The sequence below is a fragment of the Haemorhous mexicanus genome, chromosome 9, assembly GCF_027477595.1.
Source record: "Haemorhous mexicanus isolate bHaeMex1 chromosome 9, bHaeMex1.pri, whole genome shotgun sequence".
In the NCBI taxonomy this organism is placed as follows: Eukaryota; Metazoa; Chordata; class Aves; order Passeriformes; family Fringillidae; genus Haemorhous; species Haemorhous mexicanus.
Genome location: NC_082349.1, coordinates 19,589,480 through 19,615,510, shown reverse-complemented (window position 1 = coordinate 19,615,510; position 26,031 = coordinate 19,589,480). Strand labels below are relative to the sequence as shown.

General features: G+C 37.5%; 1 protein-coding gene and 1 long non-coding RNA gene across 2 annotated transcripts in view; one reads left to right on the top strand and one right to left on the bottom strand.

Annotated features, from left to right (window-relative positions):
* LOC132331200 (uncharacterized) overlaps positions 1–18,788 on the bottom strand; it is a 155,040-nt gene extending 136,252 nt beyond the window's left edge. Inside the window, exon 1 of the long non-coding RNA XR_009487506.1 lies at positions 18,640–18,788. This is a non-coding gene — a long non-coding RNA (uncharacterized LOC132331200). The remainder of the gene's footprint in view (positions 1–18,639) is intronic.
* Positions 18,789–19,068: 280 nt separating this feature from the next.
* OLFM3 (olfactomedin 3) overlaps positions 19,069–26,031 on the top strand; it is a 47,955-nt gene continuing 40,992 nt past the window's right edge. The window contains exon 1 of the mRNA XM_059854407.1: positions 19,069–19,327. Within this exon, the coding sequence (XP_059710390.1) occupies positions 19,259–19,327 (69 nt within the window). The 5' untranslated portion in view covers positions 19,069–19,258. The remainder of the gene's footprint in view (positions 19,328–26,031) is intronic.

Here is a 26,031-nt window from a genome sequence, read left to right as displayed (position 1 = left end):
GACTGTGTGATCTGTAGTCAATAGCAGGAGGAATACTTTACAGTAGCATTAGTAGCAGCAGTAGTACCAGTAGCACAGTATTAATAGCTAGTATTAATCTGAGTCACATCAGCAGCTGTCATGGTGGGTGGGTTTCAACTTGAATTACCCCATGGCAACCAAGCTAAAGAACTCTACTGCACTCAGATTTAGCGACGTAATATTTGCAGAGTACGTGGTTTGTGGCACTTGCTCATATCTACTTAAATCAACGTGCAGGCTGCTATTTGCTCCTCGGCCTTCAGGTGACCTCTTAGGTATAACTGTAGTCATTCTAATCAACAAGAGAAAAAGCAATTGCAACACCATAATATGCACTTGCAGACATTAGGCAGAGAGCTTAGCTAGAGACCATGCAGCATGGCTCTTCAGGATAGAAACTTCAAGGCTGAAATTTACTTCATTAATTAAAAACCTTACTGCTTTCAGTTTAGCAACCATTTATTGGGAACTGAATTTCCTTAGGAAGATCAATTCAAAACGACTGAATATTTGACTGGAGATCAAGCCTCTAATCAGGAATTACTTGGATTGTAAACCAGATACATTTTCTTAAGAAAATTCACCAGTGAAAAGTAAAGTATACTTAACACTACTAGCAAAAATAGACATTAGTTCATATGACATCTCAGCACGTAATGGTGTATTTGGTCAATGGATGGGAGAACAATTACACTGCCTAATTTTACACACTTGAGGCACACAGTTTAGCAATCCAGCCTTCAAAATTCATGGATATTTTTATCCAATCTAAAAAGGCTCCCACAAAGGACCTCACAAAAACAATCACATCAGCACAGATTGTTATTCCTTATGCTGATTTCCACAATACCTTTAATTGCCTTTAATACACATCAACTTCTGATTACTCACTATAGAGGCTCTAAATCATCCACGCAGATGTCTGGATTCCTTAAAGTGATGTTACACCAAATTCACTGAAGTCCTGCACAGGTTTCTCTTTCCATCAATGGGGCATTTATTTGACCTATCACCTACTTTACAACTGGTCTGCTTGAAGTCTGGGTAAAAAACTCCTTCTGTCTTCATTGTCTTAAGCATGAGTCATGAACAGAAAGCAGTGCTATGAAGTCTACTATGTGAGCTGCTGTTAGGTGAAAAATTAACAGAATTAATAATGATTGCTCCTCAGCAGCATGTAGAGCTAAAAATCAACAGTAAGGGCAGGTCAGGTATTTCTATAGCTATACTGTTTAATCTGCTGCAATATATTGGAAGCCTAAGTTTTGATCAAGGGAATATACTTTGAATACATATGTAGGATTATGAAAATACCTTTTTCTCACCCTTGGTAAAAATAAGAATACTGTTATGTGAAGGATTATTACAAGAAATCATAAAATACAAAGTTTTCACTATAGAGAACAAAGATTTCTTCTTCTGTCATGAATGTCAAGCCTTTCTGAGTTCTCATTATGAGAACAAAGATGATGCTGTAGAAAAGGCAGCTACACCATCTTCCCCCTCAGTCCCTCTTGATCCCTTCAGACACACCTTTCATTTCCTTTTGGGTGTTTTTTAGGAGAGGCTTTGTTGTGACTGGAATAATAAAGTAATAAAATGTTGCTGGAATAATCAAGTGTTTCAGGAAGAGCACTTGAATGCAAAAAGCCACTCTTCAGCTGAAAAGGAGGCAGCTGGTACCCTGTATCTATGCAGCAAAGAATGCATGAACATTTATTTCAATTATTCCATCATTTTGGGTAATATAAAACATACTGCTTTAAAGCAAACTGTCCCTGTAATCTTTTCCTTATTTCAACCTGAAAACACACTACCTGAATCATTTCTGCTCAGTCTTAATTTTTACATTCTCATTGTATGTGTACTTTGAAGGCTTGAGATAGAAAATTTCCTTGCAGACAAGCAGAACAACTGCTTTTTTATACATAGAAGTATACTGAAAGTATCTCACAAATTTTTTCTTAAAGCTGTCTTATATCTGGACCTCTGATTAAAACTGATCTTGTACTTTGGGAAATAATTTGAATGACAATAAGCTTCTTTAATTTTTCCAGTATGTTCCTTCTTTGCTTGGGAAATTTTTTCTTCTGCACAAGAGAGATATGGGGATGAAGGAAGAAACGTGACTATATTTAGATAATTGTTTGTACAAGATACTGTTAATGTTTACAGAATCATGACAAAGGGGATTTTTTTTCATTAATGAAGTTACTTAATTAAAATAATTTAATGTGCTGGATTAGCAGGGTGTTGGGGAAATACTGAAACAGTTACCTGGCAATTGATCAAGGAGCCTTGTCTCACAGAACAATACTAGCATAAAAATAGCTCATAAATCTGAAAAGCTGATTACTAAAACTGTTGTGGGAGCTTTATTTTTTAGAAGAATATTGAATTAATGAGGAATAATACAAAGGGGGAGTTTAATTATTCTGAATAGAACTACCCTGGCCTCTCAGGATGAGTGTGATTATGTAGGTCACATATCTAAAATGACTTTTATGCATATTTCATTAAAAGCCACATCTCTTCATGAAGGATAGGAAGCAATAAGCCCTTTTCAGATAGTACTCTCTCTACAGTGCCTTAAAAGAAAGCTATTTCCTTTGTGGTTATGGAGCTGTTCAGATGAGCTATCAATAAACACAAAACCAGGCATATTTCATTTTCACATTACTGCTTGCACACAACAATAAATTGTTTTCTTTCCCACTCTCTCCAAACCCTCACAATTATTTTAAGTGTACACTAATTAGACATTGCCCAGTATTCTTAGTCTGCTTGTACCTCTGGGGGGTTACTATCAAACTGATGAGAATACTAGGTAAGCATTTCCATGTTCTTTCAAACAATGAAGTCTTGATTCTGAGTCAATTTGTAAGAATTTTCTACATAGAAATGAAATTAAACAATCAATTATTAAATTATTGAGCAAATATATTCTTTTTTTTTCAATTGATAGCCACTTTGCTGTTTTTAGACAGGAAATATTTTACATCCCATTTTACCTGGGTTTCAGAATTTTTTTCAATGTAATAAAACATTTCTCACTAGATTTACACATGTCAATGCTTTCAGTTTTTTAATCATTGTTGTCATCTTTTCTTAGCAGTAAGACTGAGATTTAGTGTACTGCACATACTTAGGAGAAAGGGGGAAAAGTTTGATCCATTAAGCATCAGAAAAACTAATTACAACTTAAAATGATAATTTTTTGCCTAGTCTTGAAAAGCTAATAAGCACAGTGGAGCATTAGAAGGTTGATAAGATACTGTCATACTTAATGCTAAATCCTGGATGTCTCAGCTCAGTGACTGAGTGTGGATAAAGGTCTAGTTTATCCAATACATTTTACTGGTGAACTGAACCATGTGTCTTCAGAACATGTCTTCAGAACTGAAGGTCAATGGATTCACTACCACATCCACTTAGAGTCCTAAATAATTGCTTGCAATTTTGAGGTTTAGGGGAAATAACTTCCCAAGTATTCCTGAACTCCTATTTTCATATATATTCACACCTACATATAAGGAACAATAATGACAAAACTGTGCTAAATTGTTGTTAAATTATAAAGCCACAGTTTCTATCACCTCTTGGTATATATATCTTGGCTGTGGTACTTCTGAGTCTGTAATGTTTGATGGAGCTTCAGATTTATTTCTCCAAACTTCAAATATCAAAACGAATTCCATTATGATTTTCACAGCTGAACAATTTCAGTCTTCAATGAACACTACAGAAAAGGTAGTTGGAGTTGTTAACCAGGAATCAAGAAAGAAAGGCATCATGCAAGAAAGATGGTTTATCCAAGCAAAAACACTAGTTCAGCACTGCCTGACACAGCACAGATCATGGTATATTACGTGATTGTTTCTCTTGACAGGAGAATTGTTATCAGTCCCTCTACTTTGCAGTTGAGACTGCAAAGCCTTCTCTGGAAGCTTCTTACCCAATTCCTCCCTCAGTGTTCTAACACTCCTCAGCACCTTCTTAAATGCCATTGTGCTCTAGTGGCTTATTATGGTACTAGCTCCCTTCTGAACAAACTGTGCCAGCAATCCATTGCCTGATGAACCTGTGGCATTCTGAACTGTCTTCTCAATAGACAACACACACACGGGTCCTTTGGTTGGTGTGAAGTTTCCAACCCACACGAAACTGAGGGGAAAAGCTTCCCATTCCCCAGAGAGACTAACACCCCAGAGAGACTTGAAGCTGACAAAAAACCCAGACACACCCTAAACCCAAAGGAGGAAGGGTGGAAGCTGTACTCCTAGTGTTCAAGCCAGAAAGTGCAGAGGATTTGTACACACTCCATGTTGTGTGCAGAAACTTACTGCACTCACCAGTGGTATTCTGATGTCCCATGCTACCAAATCATGTCCACTCAGAGAAAACCTTCCTTTATCTCCTCCTTACATCAATGTCATTTATAGCCCTCTTCATACAGGTACATGCTAAATGTCTGAAACTGTGGGAGCCCCTCAGACTGACTCCCAAGCAAGAGGAGTCATCTTTCAAAGGAGCCCTGGCTTTCTCCAACAAGAATGCACAGGGCAAGGATAGACAGGGTCTACACCAAATGACATTAAATTCTGTCACCACTTCTCCTGACCCATTTTTCCCCACAGGAATTCATAGGCCTTAGCAGATCCCATACTAGCCCATTCCTTTAGTGATTCACACACAAAGCAGTTGGAACAGGTAAGAAATATGAACCCATTCAGAGTTGCAAGTGATTCATGAGCTAATGCCCAGGGGCCATTAAATTTCTACAAGAGAGTGAAGAATTATATGGATTTTGACAAGTTTGTTAACAAAAAACCCCTAATGCTATATGCTTACACTTATGGATACCTTTTGTGTTTTCCATTTTTTCTTGTGATTTTTCTTTTTGCTTAGCTTTCATGTGTTGCTGACATTTCAAGTATTTAATTTGGCACGGAATTAGCTCCTAGTCTGTACAAGACCATATGCCACACTTAGAGAGTAAAGCAAATACAAACAAGGAGCTTTCATATAATCTCTATTTTAATTTGCAATGATCTAGCCCACTGTAATATGAAGGAGTACCATACCAACACCAACATAAAATCATTAAAATACTCCAGAGAGAACACCATCTACAGCAACTAAATTCTGCCTGACCTCACCCACATATAAATTGTGACTGGGCAGAATGTGGGTAGCTAATCATGGGGTTCATAGGAAATAAACATTTTTTCCAGCAATTATGCCTATGAAACTTACAGAAGAAACAAAATGATACCCAGGATCTGTGCACTCCACCGTTTTTAACTGGCAACAGCAGTTAGACTTAGCCTCAATGTTTCCAGTATTTGCTTGATAGATCCTGGTCTGAGCCTCGTAGAGAAACCAGAAGACAAAACAGCACGAGTTTTTATAAACACAATTAAAAATAGAGAGATAAAATCACTGAGTTTAGCACCACAGGAAAGAAAAGTAAGAATTGAGTAAATTTTGCATTGTCCAAGTAGATATGGGTAAATTCCAGCTAGCTCTACTCATTCTTTGCTACATCTGAGGTCTAGCTCACACATATTTCCTGATGCTACTTTGTGATAGCAAGGCAGCAGGTGTGCATTCTTCAAGAGCTCTTCTCAAACAGCTTTTGAGAAGAGAAGACAGTCTTCCTTTAATTCTGACTGTGACTTAGATGTTGAGATATAACAGGGACAACAGAAACATCAACACAAATATTTTCCTGTATAAGGGACACTTCATCATCTCAGCAATTAAACTACATTTTAAGATCACTGTACCTTATACAAGGGGAAAAAACCAACACTGTAACAACCATATCCTAAGGGGTTGCTTTCTTCTGCCTGAAAGTTAAGTGACATTGAACATTTCCAAGGCTCTGTGTTACACAACAGAAACAGCTTTCTTAGCCATGGATGCATGTTATATATGTCATTTACACTGACAGTGACTTAAAGGTCAGCATCCAAGCAAACCAAGACTCTTGGGAATGGCATATTGCAAATTAATGACGAGTAAATTTCAAAAGGTTACTCAATTTCAAGTCAGCTCACCCTCTGTAAGTATGGAATGCTGTATCTATAAAAAGAAGTACGTCTATGACACAGGGTTGTATCACAAGTCAGTGCTGATTGAGAGTTATAAACATTACAAATATGATTACATGGAAATTTTTCTGCATTTTCAGTTTTAATTAGTTGAAACTCAAACTTTATAACATAACTCAAAATAAGACAAATTCAGTAAAACATATTTTCACATGTGCTTATGGTTGGGGCTTTTTAACTTAAGTAGGTAATCAGAAATTAATAAAAAATTAGGTTTTTTTTTTTATTTTCTTCAGTTTCTGTTTTGCTTTGTCACTCAATTTTTTCTTTTGTTTCAGTCCTTTCCCTCTTTTTTTTACCTCTGTTCACAGATCATCCCCTTCTGTTACCTTCATTTCCATTCTACTGCTATTTGTATAATAAATATCTCCACTGCATAAACATTGTCTAGGATATGACTCTAAACTTTTTTTTTTTAAATCTGTAACTGATGAGGTCAGAAAATATCAAGACTAATCAAAAACATTTCTTTCTACTTCGTACCCTCTCAGTTACCAAAACCCACCATTTCTCCTCACAAATAATGAAAACTGTTTACAAAACCCAGAAATACTATTTCAGTCAGTCTTCCCTCTGTTGACATAATTTCTATACATTTAAAAATAAATTAATATAAACAGTTTCATATGCAACTTTTCAACCAACCCACCTGAAGACTACAGCTGAAGTTCTTAAACACAAATAGCAGAATTTTATGTAAGTACTTCTAATATCTTCCTCTACTAGCCTGGGGAGCTGTGCCATCTTTACAAATCTTTGTTGTGTCATGCTAAGCTTCTTGAGAAAGCACCTACTGTTTGTACCTGGTTTTGGTTTTTTTTTGAATGCCTTTGATCCTACTTTGATCTTGTTTCAGTCAGTCTCACAGAATGGGAGACCAAAGTTGAATTAAAATCTTAAGCATGTTTCCAAAAGCCATTATTTAATACTTACGAAAAAGTGAGACCACTAAAAATCTTTTAGCAAGTTTTCTATAGAGCTTTAAATGATAAAGTTAGTTTTCAATTCTTAGATTATCAATATCAATTATCAATTATCAATATCTAGAATTAATATGCTAAATCTAGTTAGGCAACACATTTTCTCAATTTAAAATGAATAATAAAATCAAGACCCTCTGGTTCTGTGTTTTTGAGCAATTAAAATATGCAGAATGCCTTTAATTTCATTTAGGCGAAGGCAACTAACTGGGAAATTACATTTTAGAACATAGCTAAGCACATTCCTACAGAATGTAACAAGTATGGCAAAGTCAGTTACAATGGCCTCATGCCAGCCGAGAGCTTGCTCTTTCAAAGGTAATCATACTCCTCTATCTAACACATAGCTCCAAAATGTTTGAATACCAGTGGCAGTTGCAGGTCTGTAAGATAATACCATTTAGTCCTATTCTAAAATATTTTGTCACAGACCCATAAAGTTTACAGACAGGTATTGATCAATCCAAAAACTGATACAATCCAGATTTTTTTTTTCTAAGAATTTGTACAGAGAAACTGGACTATTTAACAAGAAATTATCAAACCTATGTCATTGACTCCAACTGAAGATTCATAATAAAAGATTAGGAATACTTCTCATTTAAAATGTGTTTGCCTTGTTCAAGGACTTCAAAATATCCAATGCATAAGAGATTCCTTTGGCCCACGACTGGTTCAGAAGTAAGGATATCCTGATCACCTTGCTAGCAAACAGAACAGCAAAATGTAAGATCTCTCTGCAAGCAGTGCTCATATAGGTCTCTCCTCTGTACCACCACTAATACTTTTCCCCCAAATTTTATTATTAAAATAATTTACTTGATACATCTATCCCTCTCTTAAATTTGGATTAAATTAGCCAATATTTCATTTCAAAAAAATAAGGTGAAGATGAAGCATGGAGCAAACAAAGTGTTTGCTTTTTTCTCCTGCAGGAAACAGGATCAAAAAACCCAAACACTCTCTAACATAGTTCATGCCTTGCCAAGTCTGTTACTGTTCAAACAGTCCTCCAAAAAGCATCACATTATTTTTCCTCTTCCGGACAATTATTTTCAAGTATTTAATGTTATTTTGAGCTTAAGCCTCATACCTTAGCAAAGAAATTCTACACCTTGGCAGGAAGGAAAGAGCATCTTCTCAAATAAATGATGCAGGGATTTGATTATGAGGTCACAGCCTCTGTCAGAAGTTTGTCTGGAACCACTGTGTGCCTTCTTTGTGATTTCTAGTATCTATTTATTTAATGGATACCAACAGATGCCCACAGAAAATATTTTACTTAGGCAGTAAGGGCTTCAGTAACTTTCCAAATAAGTAATTCACATAGAGAATTCAGAAGTCATTAAAAATTTACAAGCTGTTATCATTCTCTTCCTGGTTCACCTTGCAGATCTGTCCACTCAGAAATTTTCCTTCTTTTGCATACTATGCTTAACTGCATTAAAGTATGAAATTCTACAGACAAAAACTGTCTACAGCAATTTGGACAGTTTTGACCATTTCTAAAAGGTGAACAGAATTTCCAACTGCAATGGATGTCCATGTAAACTATTCAGTAGTGGCCTAGACAGTGCCAGTAACTTCTAACTCGATTGCAGGCATCTCAGCACAGCAGAGTGACAGCTATAAAGGAATCAAACTGAAAGCTTACAGTAGTCCAAACTGTTGGCTTTATGGCTGAATGAATTAATCAAAACTAATGTTCATAGCCTGTCTGTAAAAAAATTTTAAAGACTTCCTAGACTAGAGGTAATTATTTTTCTTTCTTCGTCTCATTCTTTCAATGCTACATTAATATTCTGAGCTGTGGTTTTATATGGGCATTTATTTTGCAACAAGATCAAAGATGAGAAAGCAAATATTTGCCTTTAAATGCAAACCAAAGAAACATAGATGTTATTATGTGAATAAAGCTCTTCTTTCTCTCCAGCCCTCTTTAATCAGTTGAGAAATTAATACACTTGAACAAAGACAGGAACACTGATTTATCAATTGTGCTCCCTAAATCCTGTCAAATATATTATAACAGTTTATTCTTGACTTTTACAGAAGATCCAACCGACTCACACTCCATATTAACTGCAAAACACAATTAGCTGGGAAATGAACCCATTATGTCCTATGTTACAGGAATTAATTTTTTAAGGATGGGTGTAGAAGGGGAGCCTCCGTAACAGGAAACACAGGATGGAAACACAATGTGGTTTCTTTATGGTTTGACTGGAAACCCCTCTGAAGGTTAAGCACAGCCCTATATCTCCATATAAAATTTTAACAAGGCATCAAAAAAGCTTCAGTATTCTGCATCCATAATTAACACAAAAATCTGCAACCAAAAATGGTTAATTTAGAACTTAGTTCTAAGAGTCAGGGAGGAAAACAAAAATCCTCAACAAACCTAGTTAAATGAAGATCCTATTTTTACAAAGATCTACAAACAAATTTCATCTGAATTGTAATAAATGCAACCACTTCACAGCGATGGAAATACAGAGAGCAACATTCTTATTAACCTCACTGACTGATGTTCCTATCAACTTTATCTATGATTATAACTATGCATATAAATCTCTTCAGGATCAGGAGCTTACACTGCTTCAGAGAGAACTTAAATTGTAATGAATGATTTTTTCATTAAATCAGTGAGCAAAAAGAACATGTTCTTTTATTACCAACTATCTTTAACTAGATAAAAAATATCTACTCATTGGGAAATTTTCACAGTTTTCTGAAAAAATTGTAGTTACAAGGTTTCTTGTGAGACATGCAGGACTTGGTACAAACCAGCAGTTAGCACTCATAAATTAATAGTAGTCTGTGTGATAATTTTTTTGGGTCACAGTTCAATGATCCCTTTATGTTAGGTTAGTGAAATACTGGAGTCATCTTTCTTAAGTAAATGGAAGATAGTGAGATACTGATTTCTTATCATATCTACACAAATACCATCAGTAGGCCTTAAAATTCACTTTATACAAACACACAAACAGAAGAAATGTTTCTTGAACAGCTAAAAAGGAATATTTAAAACATTCAGCAATAGTCAAAGTATATAGCATTTTTCACACAGAAGAGTTCACCTTGAGAGCCTTGGGCAAAATTCAGCATAGCTGAAAAATTCAGACAGCATTTTAGATTTTTGTTTAAAGTATCCCATTATTCCTGTTTCTGCAAATCTGACAAAATTACAATGAAAAACACCATGTAGATTGGAAAAACCCAGGGGGTTTTTCTACCTAATATGGTGATTTGTTTTACATAGTTATCATATGCCTTCATTATTTACTTTCAGAGTTTGATAAAATGTCATTTACTCCACAGCTATGATCTGCTGTTATAAAACAGAACTGGACAAATACAAATGACATGAGTACTCCCATTAAATAATCACATTAAATAATCATGCCCTTTTTTTTTTCTGTCCTTTTAGCATGACCTTTCACGACCTAATCCCAGGCCCCGATCCTGGTGCCACTCAGAGATGCATTTGTGGAAATGTCATATTTGTATTTTAAGGCTTGAAACACTGGGCTTCTGAATTGTTCTCTACTGGTTTTATACATTTTCTTTTTTTCAAGATGGTTGTATTCTAGGAAGAAAATTATCTAATTCCACAATTAATTTCTACCTGCTGTGACAGTGCACCCTCAGGGTAAATATGATATTTTATATGAACACACTGAAAGCTTCCACTGTGATTGACCTTAAAGGCACTCACAAATTAATTACTTTGCTCATCAATATGGCATGGCAGCTAAAAGATTTGAGCAGATACCCAGCCAGTTAACATGCATGCTGCCATCCGCTGAATATGACAAGGGATTTGTACTGCTTTCTCTGAAAGAAAAGCTGTGCTGCTTTCCAAGAAGTATGTTATCAAACTCCTCATTCCCAAGTCAAATAATGACTGTTCATGTTCTGTAAAAGAATCGGTAGCCTCTCATGGGTTTTTTCACCCATGGGTTTAAAACTAAAAAGGAGACTATCTCAGCAAATTCATTTAAACTTTGGGGTTGAATCCACTGCTTAACAGCTGAAGCTTGGGAATATTCAAAAATATCATTAGGTTTAAATAAACCCTCAAGCAGTGCAGATGTGAGAAAGGAATTTCACAATTTATGTACCTCATTGTCCACCCTCAGTACTACTCTGATTTAAAATGCTGTCCTCTGGCTTGGGACAAAAAAACCTGTATTAATGTGTAAGCTGAAATTCCTATAAAACAATGGTCAGGGGCCAGCACGGAGAAGCAGCTTTTTAAAATAGCTAGCTATAAGAGAATTTTACACCATTCATACAAAGACTACATCTAGCTTCTGAAAAAAAGCAGAGGTGTTCCAAAAACACAAACATTTTCAACTTGTACACTACCGTTCCTGCAATTAAAATTAACAACAAACTGATCTACATTGCAATATATAAATATATATATACATATAAAAATGTATAATATACATCATACTGGTCAAAAAATCCATACTGATGAAAATGCAGCACCTACACTTTCTCAGATACGCTGAGGAATAAGATAGGTGGCTGGCTCCAAGTCCTGCTCACAACAGGAGAGACAAGACAGCTGTGCAGATCACCACCATTCACATTGTCACAGGATAATTCAGGCCGGAGGAGACCTCAGGAGGTCTCCAGCTCAAACTGCTGCTCAAAGCAGGGTCAGCTGTGAAGTCAGACTTCAAAGTTACTCAAAGTTTTATTCAATCTGGTCTAGGAAACCTCAACAGATGCAGATGGTACGGCCTTGCTGGGAAAACTGTTCCACTGCTTGGCTGAATAGTGAAAAAGAGTTTCCTTATGCCTTAAAATGTGAGGTATTTATAGTTTTTATGCTTCCCAAATATTAAATATTGTAGGTATTATTTACTTTTTAGATACAATAGTTATAAATTAGGGGTAGTTTTATAAAAGATAAAATTACTGAAATGGAAACCACAGTTTGAGGGAGAAACATGACATTTTGCTCCAAAGCACACCTTTATTACAATTATTTTTTATGGATTATTTAATACAGTTATTCCCTCTACAATTTAAAAATGGGCTGATATCTTACAGAAAATTGAATAAAAATCTTTATAAACTTTTTTTTCTCTAAAGAAGAGATCCTATGTTTACTTTGTCCAAGTATCATAGCCAGAGCTATGAGTGGAACTGGAATGAATGGAATCGTTGTATCTGTCCTTCTGTGGCTGCTGAGCAACAGGATAGGAGGAAAATCAAAACTACATAAGAGCCAACTCTCAAGCATTTGGGGTAACACTGGGAAATTGGAATAGGATAAAAAAGGGATAATATGTCCCACATGCAAGTTATAGACTCCTAAATCTGATACTGTAATGAGAAAATCAAAACCAAATGACACTGAGCGTTGTGGAATGCAGAAGCAGCTGAGCTGTTCAGCCCAGCCAGCACAACTCTCCATTAGCTCACTGCACTGCTTTGAGACCTGGATGGAGTCACCTTCCTAAAGTATTTCTCTTCCTAACATTTACCTCCTGAAAAGCTGCCTACCTACTTAAACTGATCTCAGAGAGCACACTGACAGGCTCCTTTCACTGCACCCACACCAGTATTCAAAATCTAATCCTCAAGAAGCACCCTGGGGATTCCAGTAAGCCTCATCTTGAAAAATCACCTTTTTTTCCATATTAATTATATTCTAACATCTACCTGGAATTAAAATATCAAATAAGTGTCAACTTACAAAAAGTACCCTAACAGCACCTGAGTTCATACCACCAGTTATAAGAAGCCCTTGGCTATATGGTACAGAATCATGAATATTGTAATAGTATCACAAATAGCACCACACTGGTAGGTTCTTTTAAAAACTGAAACTTATTAAAAAAATCAAAGCAATGAACTACTGTATTACAGAAAACACCCACCTCTTAAGCCCATTTGTCTTTTTGACAAGTTCTTACACAAATTTTTCTTTCTCCATTCCAGGAGAAATTTCGGCACCCAAGAAAGATTCTACATAGACTGATTTTCCATTTGGGGAAAAATATCAGGTATGATGGTTAATTCAAAACCTTAAAAGCAAACAGAACACAAAGTCCATCAGAAGGTTTGCACCATCATTTTTAATCATGGCCTAATCTTTCCCTTAATACTTAATGCCCCCTCAAGTGATTATGACAAAGACTGGTGCTGCAACTGAACTTTAAGTAGCAATTCCTTATTATTATTTTATTACTTTGAGACCCCGTCCTGCAAGATGCTGAGTCACAGGAATTCTACAATGATCAGTAGCTGAGGATATTCTGGCCTTTCAATTCCCACAAACTTCATGCTGCTGCACCAGAATACTGCAAGCAGCCTCTTTACTATGACTCTTTCGTCAATTAATATTCTTATAAATGCTACGAGACACAAACCAGTTTTGCCTGCATATAAATATTTAGAGAATACACCAAAATAAATTCATACACATGTCATCATACAGAATTCTGCTCTTTGTTACTTCTGCAGTTGCATTTGCAAAGTACATTAAAAATACATAAATTAGAAGAGGTATTTAATGTTAAACATTCTACGGATTCCTGAGACTGAGACTTAATCAGCTACTTAGCCCAACTTTAATTGTGACTTGACAGGCTAAAATTTACTTATTTTTAGAGATTATAGTCAACTTTAAATATTGCCAAGTGAGTATTATAGCATTTAAAATCATATTATTCCTAAACATATTAGGTTGGACAAACCAAATTCTATCAAAAAACTTCTAGATATTTCTATCTGCACTCTATTCTAAAATAAAAAGTATTTTAATCCTAATTCTCCAAGTTTCACTTATTCTACAGGATCATACTTTTTTGTGATCTTGTAGAAGAGAATCTTAATCCTTAAATTTTACAATATTAAAAATTATAGAAGTCCATATGCATAACCAACAATACAATTAAAGGCTCCTCTGATGGGATGTGTTGTAATGTACTTCTCCATACTAGAAGGAGAAAATGCCAGAACACTTCTGAGCAGAGTTCCATAACCTTCCAGGAAAAGCATTTTTGGTAGAGGTACATTCTTTATAGATGCTGTCACTTTTACAAAGAATGCCCTTCCTAAATTTCACACTGATTAAATCTTTAATTACATTTTCTCATTTCTAATCCTAGTGATCAAAATATAACTATAAATCGGAATATTCTCTAGCTATATTTTACTCTAAACTCCTAAAAGGCCAGAAAGAGGATTTATTTTATAGACTTGTTTTTGATGTATTAATGAAGTCCTGTAATAAAAGGTAAATAAATAAGCATGGTATCTGAAAGAAAAACAAAGCAAGCTTAATCACAGAAATATTTTAAATAATAATCTTATCTTTATATGAAATTTTAACTTCCACACAACTAAGTCTTTCTTGTGCTTCATAGGAACTGTAAACATGTGGGAATACTTTACTAAGCCCATTTCTTCTCCAAAGAAAATTAAAGTCAAACTTAAACTTTACAAAAGTAAATTCTAGATACAGATTAGGTTTAAACAAAGAGCTAAAGAGGTGCCTGACTCACTGGTTCTCCATTAAACCTGTCCACATCCCCCAGTAGCTAAATGTTTCTGTCCATCTGTCAGCTATTTCCTGTTTGTTGAGGAAGGCAGCACCATCGATGCTGACTCAAAGTGCTCACATCACAGCACCCCTCACCACTGGCATCTGCACGAGCTCACCAGGAAATAACAGCACTGCACTTCTGCACAACTTGGATTTTAACTACTTTGATGCACTCTTACAGAGACATGCAAAGAAATGTAATGTTCACAGAAAAGTTCCTAAAACAACTCTGAGTAACAAAGATTCTTTTGAAAGACTCACTTCTAAAAAGCAAGGAGTAAGAAAAATATCCACTCCTAAATTTTTTTTCAGTAATTATTTAGTCACCTTTTAATTCTGATAACATACAAAAAAATCAAAATACATTTTTCAGGTAATAGTAGGACTTCAAAAAATTCTCTGTTTAGAAAAACAGTCATCACTAGGACCATTAGATTGACAAAACATGCTTCTAAAGCCTCGATTTGATATTTTAACTAATATAGATGTGGATTAGAAAGCAAGGTCATAGTATGGACAGATTCCAAAAATTACTCTGCTAATATGACTGATAATTATAAATTATACTTCAATCTAATTCTAAAAACTATCCAAATAATAGCAAATTTAATATTTTAAAGTACTTAGCCCCACCGTGAATTTTGTCCCACACGTGCAACATTTTTATATTTTATTTAACGTCTATGTACTCTTCACCGATTAAATAATGTTTTATTAATTTTTATAATCATCTGATTTTTAAAAACTTGATGTGTTCTGTTTCTGTCATGTTCTTTCCAAATGCAAACAAATATAATGCGTCAAAAAGCTTAGCTTCTGTACCATTGGTAGCTTAATTTTGTTTGTACCATTTTCTCTCTCTTTAGCTTCCCTGAGATATCAAAATCTTTTTTTGTAGTGAAGAACAAATTTATGCTCTTCAAGGACATTTCAGAGCAGCTAATGTCAACAAGGGTCAGTATTCAATCCTTCTTTCCAATTCCCTAAACTTTTCATTCTCACAATCAGGAGAATGCCTAAAATTCAAAATCCAGACCACCATCTTAACCTAGCAGAAAATTCAACACCCATGAAGTATTAGGTGTAAGACCAATTAATGAAGAAGTTTCCTGTTTGGAAAAAATATTTGTTAGCACTGCAGTTCAAAAGTTTTCAGCTGTTACCTGCTACAAACAAAGACTGCCTTTCCACAGATGCACATGTGAGGAATCCTTTTTCATAACTCCCATCACTACTTTCCAGCTGCCAAACTCACACTGCAGAACCTCAAACTTATTTATGTGTAATTTGGTACCTACAGCCAATTTATCAACTTTGCTTTCCATGCACCCGAGTGAACAAGCCTGTGTCTTGCTCAACTGCCAGCAATACATCTTGCAATCTGCTGTGAAGGAAAGTTGCTGTAACTTTAGGCACACACTGAGAACATCCCTCCCCATCCAGACAAGCTGCATTCACAGTGTGCCTCCATTCTGCTAACACTCTGGCCCTTGATGCCTGCAGGAAAGCTTTTAGTGTCTCTTTTCTTCCCTCTCACAATCATGTGTTTCCCACTGACTGCAGAAGTCAGTCTCCACACAAAGACATCAAGAAGAAATGTCATTGGCATAGAATTTCATCGGTTTTTAAGGATGATTAAAAGCTTTTCTAGAGAGAGATCTTCACAATCAGGTATTCCTTTGCGACTTCAGGGCATATGGCAGAAATAAAAAGTTCTCATGAGAACTTGAATTTTGTTTAATTTTTCAGATAACTTCAACAAACAGAATTATTTCAGGTACTAATTGCTAATGATTCTCACCAGTCTTCAGAAAGTCTTTTCTGTCAAAAAAATTAGTTGCCAGATTGCTAGAGGGTGGAAGAAGAAGTCTATTACATATTTCCATTTTCTTCTGAATGGATTATAAAAATCAAGAAAATAATTGGGGTTTTATGCTATCCTTTTGAAACATATTTTGGTACCTTTCATATATCAAACAAATTATTAGTTTGTAACACATAAAAGAATCTGAGAAGCTCAGGAGTGCTGAAGGCTTATGTTTTTAGGGGAACCACTGGTTTTATTTTCTAACTTAACTCTTTAATATTTTACTGATTTCAAAGACATATATTCCAAGCAGCATCAGGAAGTGGGAAAACATACTGGATCACTGAAGCTCCTTAAAAAGTTTGCATTCTATGATTAATTTAATAGTTCATATGCTTTGCCAACTTTATCTATGATAAACTGAGAAAAAAAGAAGGGGAGAAAAGCATGGGGGAAGTAAAGCTAGGGAAGATTAGAGAACTAGGTACTGAGGGGCTCTAGAAAAGATTTAAATACCTTCAATCTTGCCTTGGTTTTGAATCTATTCTTCGTTCTTTTTTCGTATTAAATTCTTTCTGCTGAAAGCACCTTTCACTTTGTCCTTTGGACAACCTGAGTACATTGGGACCATTACTTTATATTGAATTCATAGGAATATACATGGCTGCCCCCTCCTGTATTTTTTTAGTGCCATTTAATAGAAAATAGGTCTTTTACATGCTTTCTACAGGAGGGTAAAAAAACCCCAAAACTCATCTCCTTTCTGTATCTTTTGTATTTTCCTTGTAGAAGATAATTCAAAGGCAGATGTATCAGAAGGAAGTCTCTTTCCATTGTTGACCCTGGAATGTCAATGGAAGTTCATTCATAATTTCCTTTCCATGCCATAAGGAAATGTAATTTGTAGACCTACCTTCCAAGGAAATGAAAGACTATATCTCTGTAAAAGATACTGCTGATGAAAAGGGGGTGTCTAAGACACCTTAGCATAAAATATACATTTTAATTCACTCACAAAACAAAATCTAGTTATTGTAATTCTACAAGCAATTCAAAAATGTAATAAAACACTGGAAATTACAGGAAAAGTCAGCATTTTTGATCTGGAAACATTATGCCAAGGATGTGCAATCTTTTCAGATAACCCGTAAGCACAAAGCTCTATTTGTCTTTTAGCAGTGGTCTTAGCTCATCAAGGCAAACGACACCAATCTTGTAGACTTGGAGACAGTTAGAAAAGCATGTTCTGTTCACACTTAACCTAACACCCTCCCAAACTTGGGGTTTTGTTTTGTCTAGAGTTTGGTATTTTAAAACTCAAGTTTTGCTTCTTTAAGGATATTTTTAGCCCACTTTTCCCTTAGTTAAGATTATATAGCACCTGAAAACAAAAGCACAACAGTGCTGGCCTTTCTGTACAGGATGGTTAAAAAGCACACAGTGAACCCCCCAGAGAATCTAGTCAAGAGCAAAAAATTTCTAACTGTGAAGCTAAAATAGATTTTTACCACACAAAGGTAAAAACACATTTATAATAATCTTCACTGTGTCATAAATAAGGTTACCCTGACCATAAGTCTTGAGTTTGAGTCCTCTAAGGAAAAATAATTGAACCATTAAGATGCTTTACCCATGTTAGCAGGATAGTGCTGTTATTTACACTTGGGCCATGTTCAGCTGTGCTGAACGCATATGCCTGAGGAAGCCAAATCCCATCGCTGCCTGTCCTGTGAAACTGACCTGTGGAAGTGTCCTGTGAAACTGACCTGTGAAACTGTCCTGCACAGGCAGACAGCAGCCAAGGCAGAGGCCTGGCTGGCAAAACAGCGCTGTCCTGACTGCAAAGGTGCTGGCTGATGAAGGGAAAAGGAAACTCCTGACGGCCCTCGGGCAGGTTTTCAAGGGTTCCTCTCAGCAAATGACCTCCACCTGCCTGCAGCTGCACAGGCTTTCCCACCTCAGCTCACAGGCCAAACCAAGGAGACACGATGGTCCTTTGCTGCCCACTGGCCAGCTGGAAAGCATAGGTGGCTTTACCCTCACCAGAGCTCAGTCAAGCCCTGATTTAACTTTCTAGACGGAGATGCGAAAGGTATTTCCTTGAGGAGAAGCCTCTTCCTGCAGCTCCCCACATCAACCCACCCTTGCCATGATGTCAGGCGCTCCTTTCGGGACAGCGGCTCCTCCCCGCCTACAGCTGCGCTCCGCAGAGGCGCCGGCCTCCTCCGACCACTGCCGGGAGGAATAACCCGCGGCCGGGAGCGGGCTCGGCGCTGACCCGCGGCCGGGAGCGGGCTGGGCGGGACCGCCCTCACGGGGGCACCGCGCCCCCCAGCGGCCCGGCCACGCCTCCCCTCACGCGCGGCCGCTGCCCGGAGCCCCCGCACCGCCCGCGCGCCCCCCGCCCGCGCGCCCTCCCGCCGGCGCTGATGTCACATCCGCCGCCCGCGCCCGTCCAGCCGCGCCGGCTCCGCCGTCTCCCGGGCCCCAAACTTTTGTGGTGGGCTGGCCGGGGGGAGGGGAGGGGCGGGGTGGGACGGGGCCGTGGAGCCGCTCCGCCAGCTCGGGCAGCGCCGTCCTCGCCCGCCCTCCCCGCGCCGAGGCTGCCCACGGAATGAGCGTCCCCGGGGCGGCTGCCGCTGCCGCCTCCACTCGGGCTCCGGCGGGCGGGCAGAGAGCGCGGCTGCCGGCGCGGTCGCTGCGGCGGGAGCGGAGTGAATGACCGAGAGGAGCGGCGCGAAGAGGCAGCCCCGGGATCAGGATGCGGGCGCCCGCCAGCATCCTCAACCTCCTGCTGCTCTCCTTGCTGGCCGGCCTCAATCCCTCCAAGGTAGGAGCCGGCCGGGCGGCAAGTTCGCAGTGGCGGAGCCTGTCCGCACACGGCGTCTGCGGTAGCGGGCGATGCGCCGGGGAGAGGCGGGGGTGTCCTTGGCTGTCCGAGCGGCCAGGAGGGGGAGGAGAGCCCGTGTCGGGAGCGGCTGGCCCCGGTTCCCGGGCCGTGCGGGGGGCCCTGGGCCGGGTGCGCAGGGCAGGGCACCCCGCAGCCGCCCGCGGCCCCGGCAGGAGCTCGCTCGCAGGAGCTGAGCCGTGCCCGCCGCCGAGGGACGGGGCTGCCGTGCCCGGTAGCTGTCCAAGGCCGGTCGCTGTCCAGCGCAAACCAGCGGTGATCATCCCGCTTCAGGCAAGGAGGCGTTTACAGCGCTGGGTGACTGCACCAGTTCTGGGGAAGCTGCGAGGCGCTGGAAGCGGGGATCGGCAGCCTCCGACTGGAAATAAATTTGTTTCGAGTGAAACTGGAGGCGTCACGTGAAGACTCTGAATTTAGTACTACAGCCACGCTTCGGGCTCCTGCAGTTCTGTTATTTACAAACGTAAAGTCACCGAGATATGGCAGCTGAAATTGAAATAATGATAAAAGTAAACAGTAGGTTTTAGCTGTGCAGCCTGGCTGGTGAAGAAGATTTCAGATTAAGTCGTTTAGAAAACCAGAATTGCACTCTACCACTTACAAGCAGTAATGACTGAAAGCCCCCAGGTCTGCAGATGTCTGTAGTGCTGTATTTTATAGATGTAGAACTTGTCTCATTTGTCGGGGGTTTTTTGTGGCATACAGTCTTGTAACTGTGATATTATAAAAACGTGAGAAAGAGAAAACGTGACAGGAGAAAACATTGCTATAGTATTGCAGTCCATCACCAGCAGCACTCCGTGGCATGTTGCCACGATATACATTGCATGGTGGTGAATGTCATATTAATGGTGCCAGTTAGGAACCTGCCAATGGTGTGAGGCAATGCTCAGCTTTTCTGGCAGGTTTTCCATTTAAAATAAAGATATCAACCTGTACATATACAAATATGTACTGAATGTCCAACAATATGGAAGGGATGCTCCTCTTTGAAAACAAAATCAGAACCTAAAAAGCAATTCAGTGGAAATCTGATTTACAGCTGCAGTATTCTGACTGCTTTTCAATCAATAATATATAGTGGCAACTTAAAAAACCAGGAGGTGATAGAGGATTAATAACACTAACTAAGAAATTAATAATATCAGCTCTATTAAATAAGAGCTATTTGGAAGTCAGGTATTGCTGTGCCTGTAAGGAGACTCATCAGGCAATGCACACACAGGAGTTCCACATCTGTGTGAACAGCAGCACATGGTCTCATCAGAACTACAGGTTTCCACACACTCATTTTCTTTATTATTTTGTCTTAGCAAGATCTACTAAAGAGACTGCATAAAAGCAGGAAAAGCAAATTTATGTCCTTCTATGTCCACAGAAGAGTAAAACCACTACTGAAGCAAACAGATATGGCAGAGCAATTCTTTTTAGTTCAGACCCCAAAATAACACTGGGAAAAAATGTTCCATTTTCTGTCTCTGTCACCATCCAGCACTGAAAAACAGGATGAGGCACTGGAATGAAATAGCACAAATGAACTTTGGAAACTCTGCTTCTAGCCCTTTTTGCTGTGCCATGCTGTGCAAAGGGCATGAAAATGGCCTTTTATTCATCACTCTGTGTGACATTTTCAGACATATTCAGATGTTCTTTCCAGGCTCTTTTGACTTTGTCAAGGGTCAGGAATAAAAAAGCTCAAAAGTCCTTAATATTACATTAAAATTGGAAGTCTGGTTTTTATCAGAGCTAATTGGGTTTTCATAAATTTTAAAAAGTGAGATCAAGTGGATCCTACACCATATTAAACATAAAAAGGTGTCACATGGCAAACAGTAATTTTTGTTGACTATGAACAATATATTTCATAGTTCTGTGGAAAATTATGTATGTAAAAAATTTAACAACATTTTTCTAGCAGAAAAGTACAAGTTCTGACTGAACACACTTCAGAAATAGAACTAGTGCTCAGTTATTTCTCTTGCTGCATGCTAAATTGAAGTAAAATAATAATTTTCTTTCTGCCCTGCAGTTTGGAAGCAAATCTATGATATGAACCTAATTGTAGGAAACAAGGGAATGGTAAATTCTTTCTTTTCCAGAAAGAATTGTGCAGTATGCCCATGCCTAGAAAGACAACTTTCTACGTGCCCTTGAGACTCACAAGCTACTTAGCTTATGGAGATGAATCACAAGAGATATTTCTGGTATACACAATACATTTCTAGTCATGTCCTACATAATTTTCAGGTTTTATTGATCAGCTACTTTAAAATAATGCTTTGGGGAGTAAAAAAAATCTTTAATTTAGTACCACACTGTGTCAAGACTGATGTCTTCAGGCACTCTTGTTATGACAGAGATATTGTGCTCAACTTACTCAGTTATTTACTGAGAGTAAAGTGTTTAAGTATCGCCATCTTATGGTAAAATATGTAACAAAAATTTATATATTGTTTATTTCCCAGTCTCTGAAACATTAAGATTTTATTTCAACCATAGTAATTTATTGTCCATGCTCTTGAATTCTTTCTTTTAAACTTGATATAAAATATTGATCACCTTTAGAAATTCTTCTTTAACAACTGGAAGGCAGCTGACTAATGATAATTTTAACACAGTGCTAATTACTGAATTCCAATTTAAGATACTCATTAAACATTATGATGTTTGTTGACTTTATTTTTTCTCTGTATTTACATAGGAAAATTTTTTAATTATCAATGATAATTTATTTCAGTAAAGATTTATTTCCAACAGGGTGACTAGACATTCAGCAGAAAGCCAGCTACAGCAAAAGGATTTGGACAGAAAAATCTTCCTTTCTCCTACTCATAAGTGCAGTATCTTGAAAGAAGGAAGTATCCATAGGATACTAGGAAATTTCTAAGAGTTACTGCTAGATGGCATCTCTGTGCTGCATTTCTCCACCTGGAGTTTTCTGTAATGACCTTCATAGTATGTCAAGTGGACTTCTTTTATAAGGGTTGCTTTGCTTACCATCATTTGATAATTACAGTGGTATAACCAAGTAAGCATTTTGTAGTGTGATAAAGCTGCTCCACATAGAAATCAAGCTCAGAAATTTTTGGAGTCTAGATGGCATTTTGTAAGTTTAATTTTATAAATCTAAATAGATCTGATAAATATGTTCATGTTTCAGGGCAGTTAATGACCTTTAGGCCTTTAATAGCTTTATATCCTACATCTATTTATTTTCCATTGTTTGAATTTTGCAAAAAAATATTTCAGAAAATAACTGCTAAGTACAATCCCAGATAGAAACTAAGTACAGTATTAATAAGGACAGTTACAGAAAGGAACTGTGATTTATATTCATTGCATGGGATAATAGGATGGTTTGGAATATTAACATTAAAAAACAAAAGCTGGTTTGAAATCAGGCATCTGTTTTTGAATGCTTAAACTCCTTGGAATGGCTCTGTTTCTAGATTTTAAAAACCCATGATTTTCACACGTAATCAGACTATACAAATAGCCACTGAAATCATCATTTTTCCTGGATTTCAAGAACTTATCAGTAGGAAGAGTGCACTGCTTTAGTCCTGGTTAGCAATACAAATCAATTTATCCCTATTGCAAGAATTTACAAGAACACTATGTACAGCAAAGGGTTACCACAATAAACTATTTTACTGAAAATATGACTCATAGGAATACACTACACTGCTAAATTAAATCTTGTTACCTACTTGGAAATTAATTTACTTTGTTTCCTATGGTATTAGTAGTTAGTCAGTATGAAAATCTTTCATAGTTATTTAACTTCCAAGGTTTAAGAATGCTCTAAATCATTAATTGCTGACTGTGGACAAGTCTCACTTGGTGTCTGCTCTCCCATTTCTGAGGAGCCTGACTAGACAGCCATTGAAGAGCATCCTATTGCTATCAATATGCCCTGGGCTCTCTCCCAGGTGTCATTCTAGACAGGCATTCACTACATCATTTTAAGTAAGATATATTAAGATATTGGAAAAGAATATGCACAAGCACATGAGAGTGACATCTGCCTGAGTGCTAACTCCCCTGTTGCTATCAGATATCATGTGGTCTTTAAAGGCTTTTTAAAACTGTTGATGGGAAGAGGTCTTTTTTTTTTCCTCTGGTTAAAACCCAATTCCTCTGTTGCTCATGGCTGTTATGACTTTTACTCATTTGAATGCACTCAAAACCAATTATATAAGTTATACAAAATCTCAAATATACTTGTATACATATACACAGACAGACATATCCTCACAGGAAACAATTATTTTTCCAGTAGAGGCATATTGCCTTCAGGCTTCCACCTTTCTTCTATGTTTGACCAAGTCATGAGCCAGTGAAACAGAATCAATTCACTAAGTCTGAAAAGAGGAAAAAGCTGAAGCAGAGAAGACAACCATCAGAAACAAGAAATGCAGTACTGAAGCTATTAAAACAACACCAGCTCTAAAAATGGTGTTTCTAGTTGGCTGCAGATTTAACACAGTTGTGTTTAAATTGCAAGTTTAAATATGTGAAATTCATAAGGGACCTATTAAGAAATGAACAGGGAGTCTTCAGAGAGGCCCCAGTCTGTTTGGGGCACTGAAATCACCTTTTTCAAAACTGCTGTATGACAGAAGTGGTTTGGGGCATCACTTCGGCATTCTTAGTGAATCTTGACTGAAAGGCTGGGAAAATTCAAAAACATTCTGTAAATCTTTGCAGCAGAAGTGTGGGACAAGTCCTGTCAAGGACCATCTTCAACAAGAACAGCAATTTATCCTTCTGCTTCATTCCACAAGGCAGTAGATTTCTTGTTTAGGACCAAACCTAGAGAAAGCAAGGACTTGTGTGCCTGGGTTTGAGTACAGAATTCTTTCCATGAGTGAGAATTCAGAAACAGTGAAAAAGTAACCTGACTTTCAGAATTTCAGAACTTCTTGAAGAATTTACATACTGAAAGGTTCATGGTGGCATACTTTCCTTTCATACTATGCTATGCTGCCTTCAGCTTCATGACAGAGGTTTGCACATCAAAAAAGCTAAAGAAGCAACCAGGTATATTTTTCATAACTTAGTAAACAATTTTAAATTGGAATTTGAGTTATAGCCAAAAGTAGATTGAATACCAGGCCTATGGATATAGCATTTTGTAAATTCCTACCCAGCTGCTTCTGCAGCTATGTCTTTTCACAAGAAAAACATTTTATGTAATTACTCATAAAATATGCAGTCCTCTTTATTTAAAACATTTTTTTCCTCAGGAGGAATTAAAGAAACTTTAATATTCTGACCTCTTCTGAGACTTTTTCAGACTTTTAAATCACTTAAGTAACTAACCTAAAGCAGCCCCAGATAACACAAATGCAATGTTTTTCATCCTGCATTCCCCTGAAGAACAGTCATCTGTCTGCTGCACTGCCTTCTAACCAAAAAATCCTTGTAACTGTGATTTAATGATTCTGTTTACTTGTTTCACTGAAAAGCATGTATCAGTCAGCATAGCAACAGCCTAAGCAAATTCTGAGAACAAGTAGCCTTCTTCACTGCTTTGGTTTTGGGAAATAGTGTTTGCACCCTCCTCAAGCTGCAAAGTAACCCGTAAGGGGGCAACCAGAACAACTGGAAAAAACTAACTCCAGTCTGAATGAGAACTGAATGAACTCTCTTATTAAGTGCCATTCATAACATGGTGAATATTATTCATAAATTATTGGGGCACTTTATTAAAAGATAGAAAATCCATGAAAATCTCTATAAACTTTCTTAGAACCACAGCTAGAGGAATATACTGCAAAATGTGTTTGTGTGTCCCTTTGAAGGAGACAACTAAGCACGTTAGTAGTTTTTCATGTATGAAATTGTAAATGCTATTTGAGTTTGGACTACAGATTTAAAATCAAATTTATATAAATATGAACTTCATTTAGAAGCATTTTGAATACATTAATACTTGTGATAACAGCAAATATTATTGACCTGAGATCTCATAAACACAAACCTATCACACCCTTCCTTACTCATATTAAATGTGGTTGCTCCATCTCAGCCTCCCTACTAGAATTAGGTTTTTGTCTTCTTTTTGTATAACCTCCTACATATTATTCAAACTATTCTACCTTCTTATTATAAGACTGTTTATTTTCAAGATATATGTTTTTCCCAAGAAAATTCGTAGAAGGCAGTGTAGTTATAACAAACTATTGTACTGAGTAACCATCAGTACACAGAGTAGATGATGGTACAAAGAGCACAAGTCCAGTCCTGAAACCCTGTGTGACAGGTTTGCATTTATAATGAGATCTCAGATCAATATTGTTTGCTGTCATCACAGGTGTTTCTGGGCACCTGCATAAAGAATATAGAGATGCATGTTAGGCAGAGCAGCCTAAATACAAAGATTGCCACTAAGCTGTTTTCCATCCTGTCCCTGAATACATACACAATTATCAAAACACTAAAAAGATACATGTTAACAATCTCCCATGAGAATCAGCTTTAGCCACAAGCAAAGAGGATGATCTCCTACATTTCTGACTTTTTAAAGCCTCAAGTTCACTTCTGACTCTTTAACCTAGAGGCTAATCCTACTGCCACCTCTGCCTGCCACATAACATGTAGGAATTTACTGACTTCTGGAT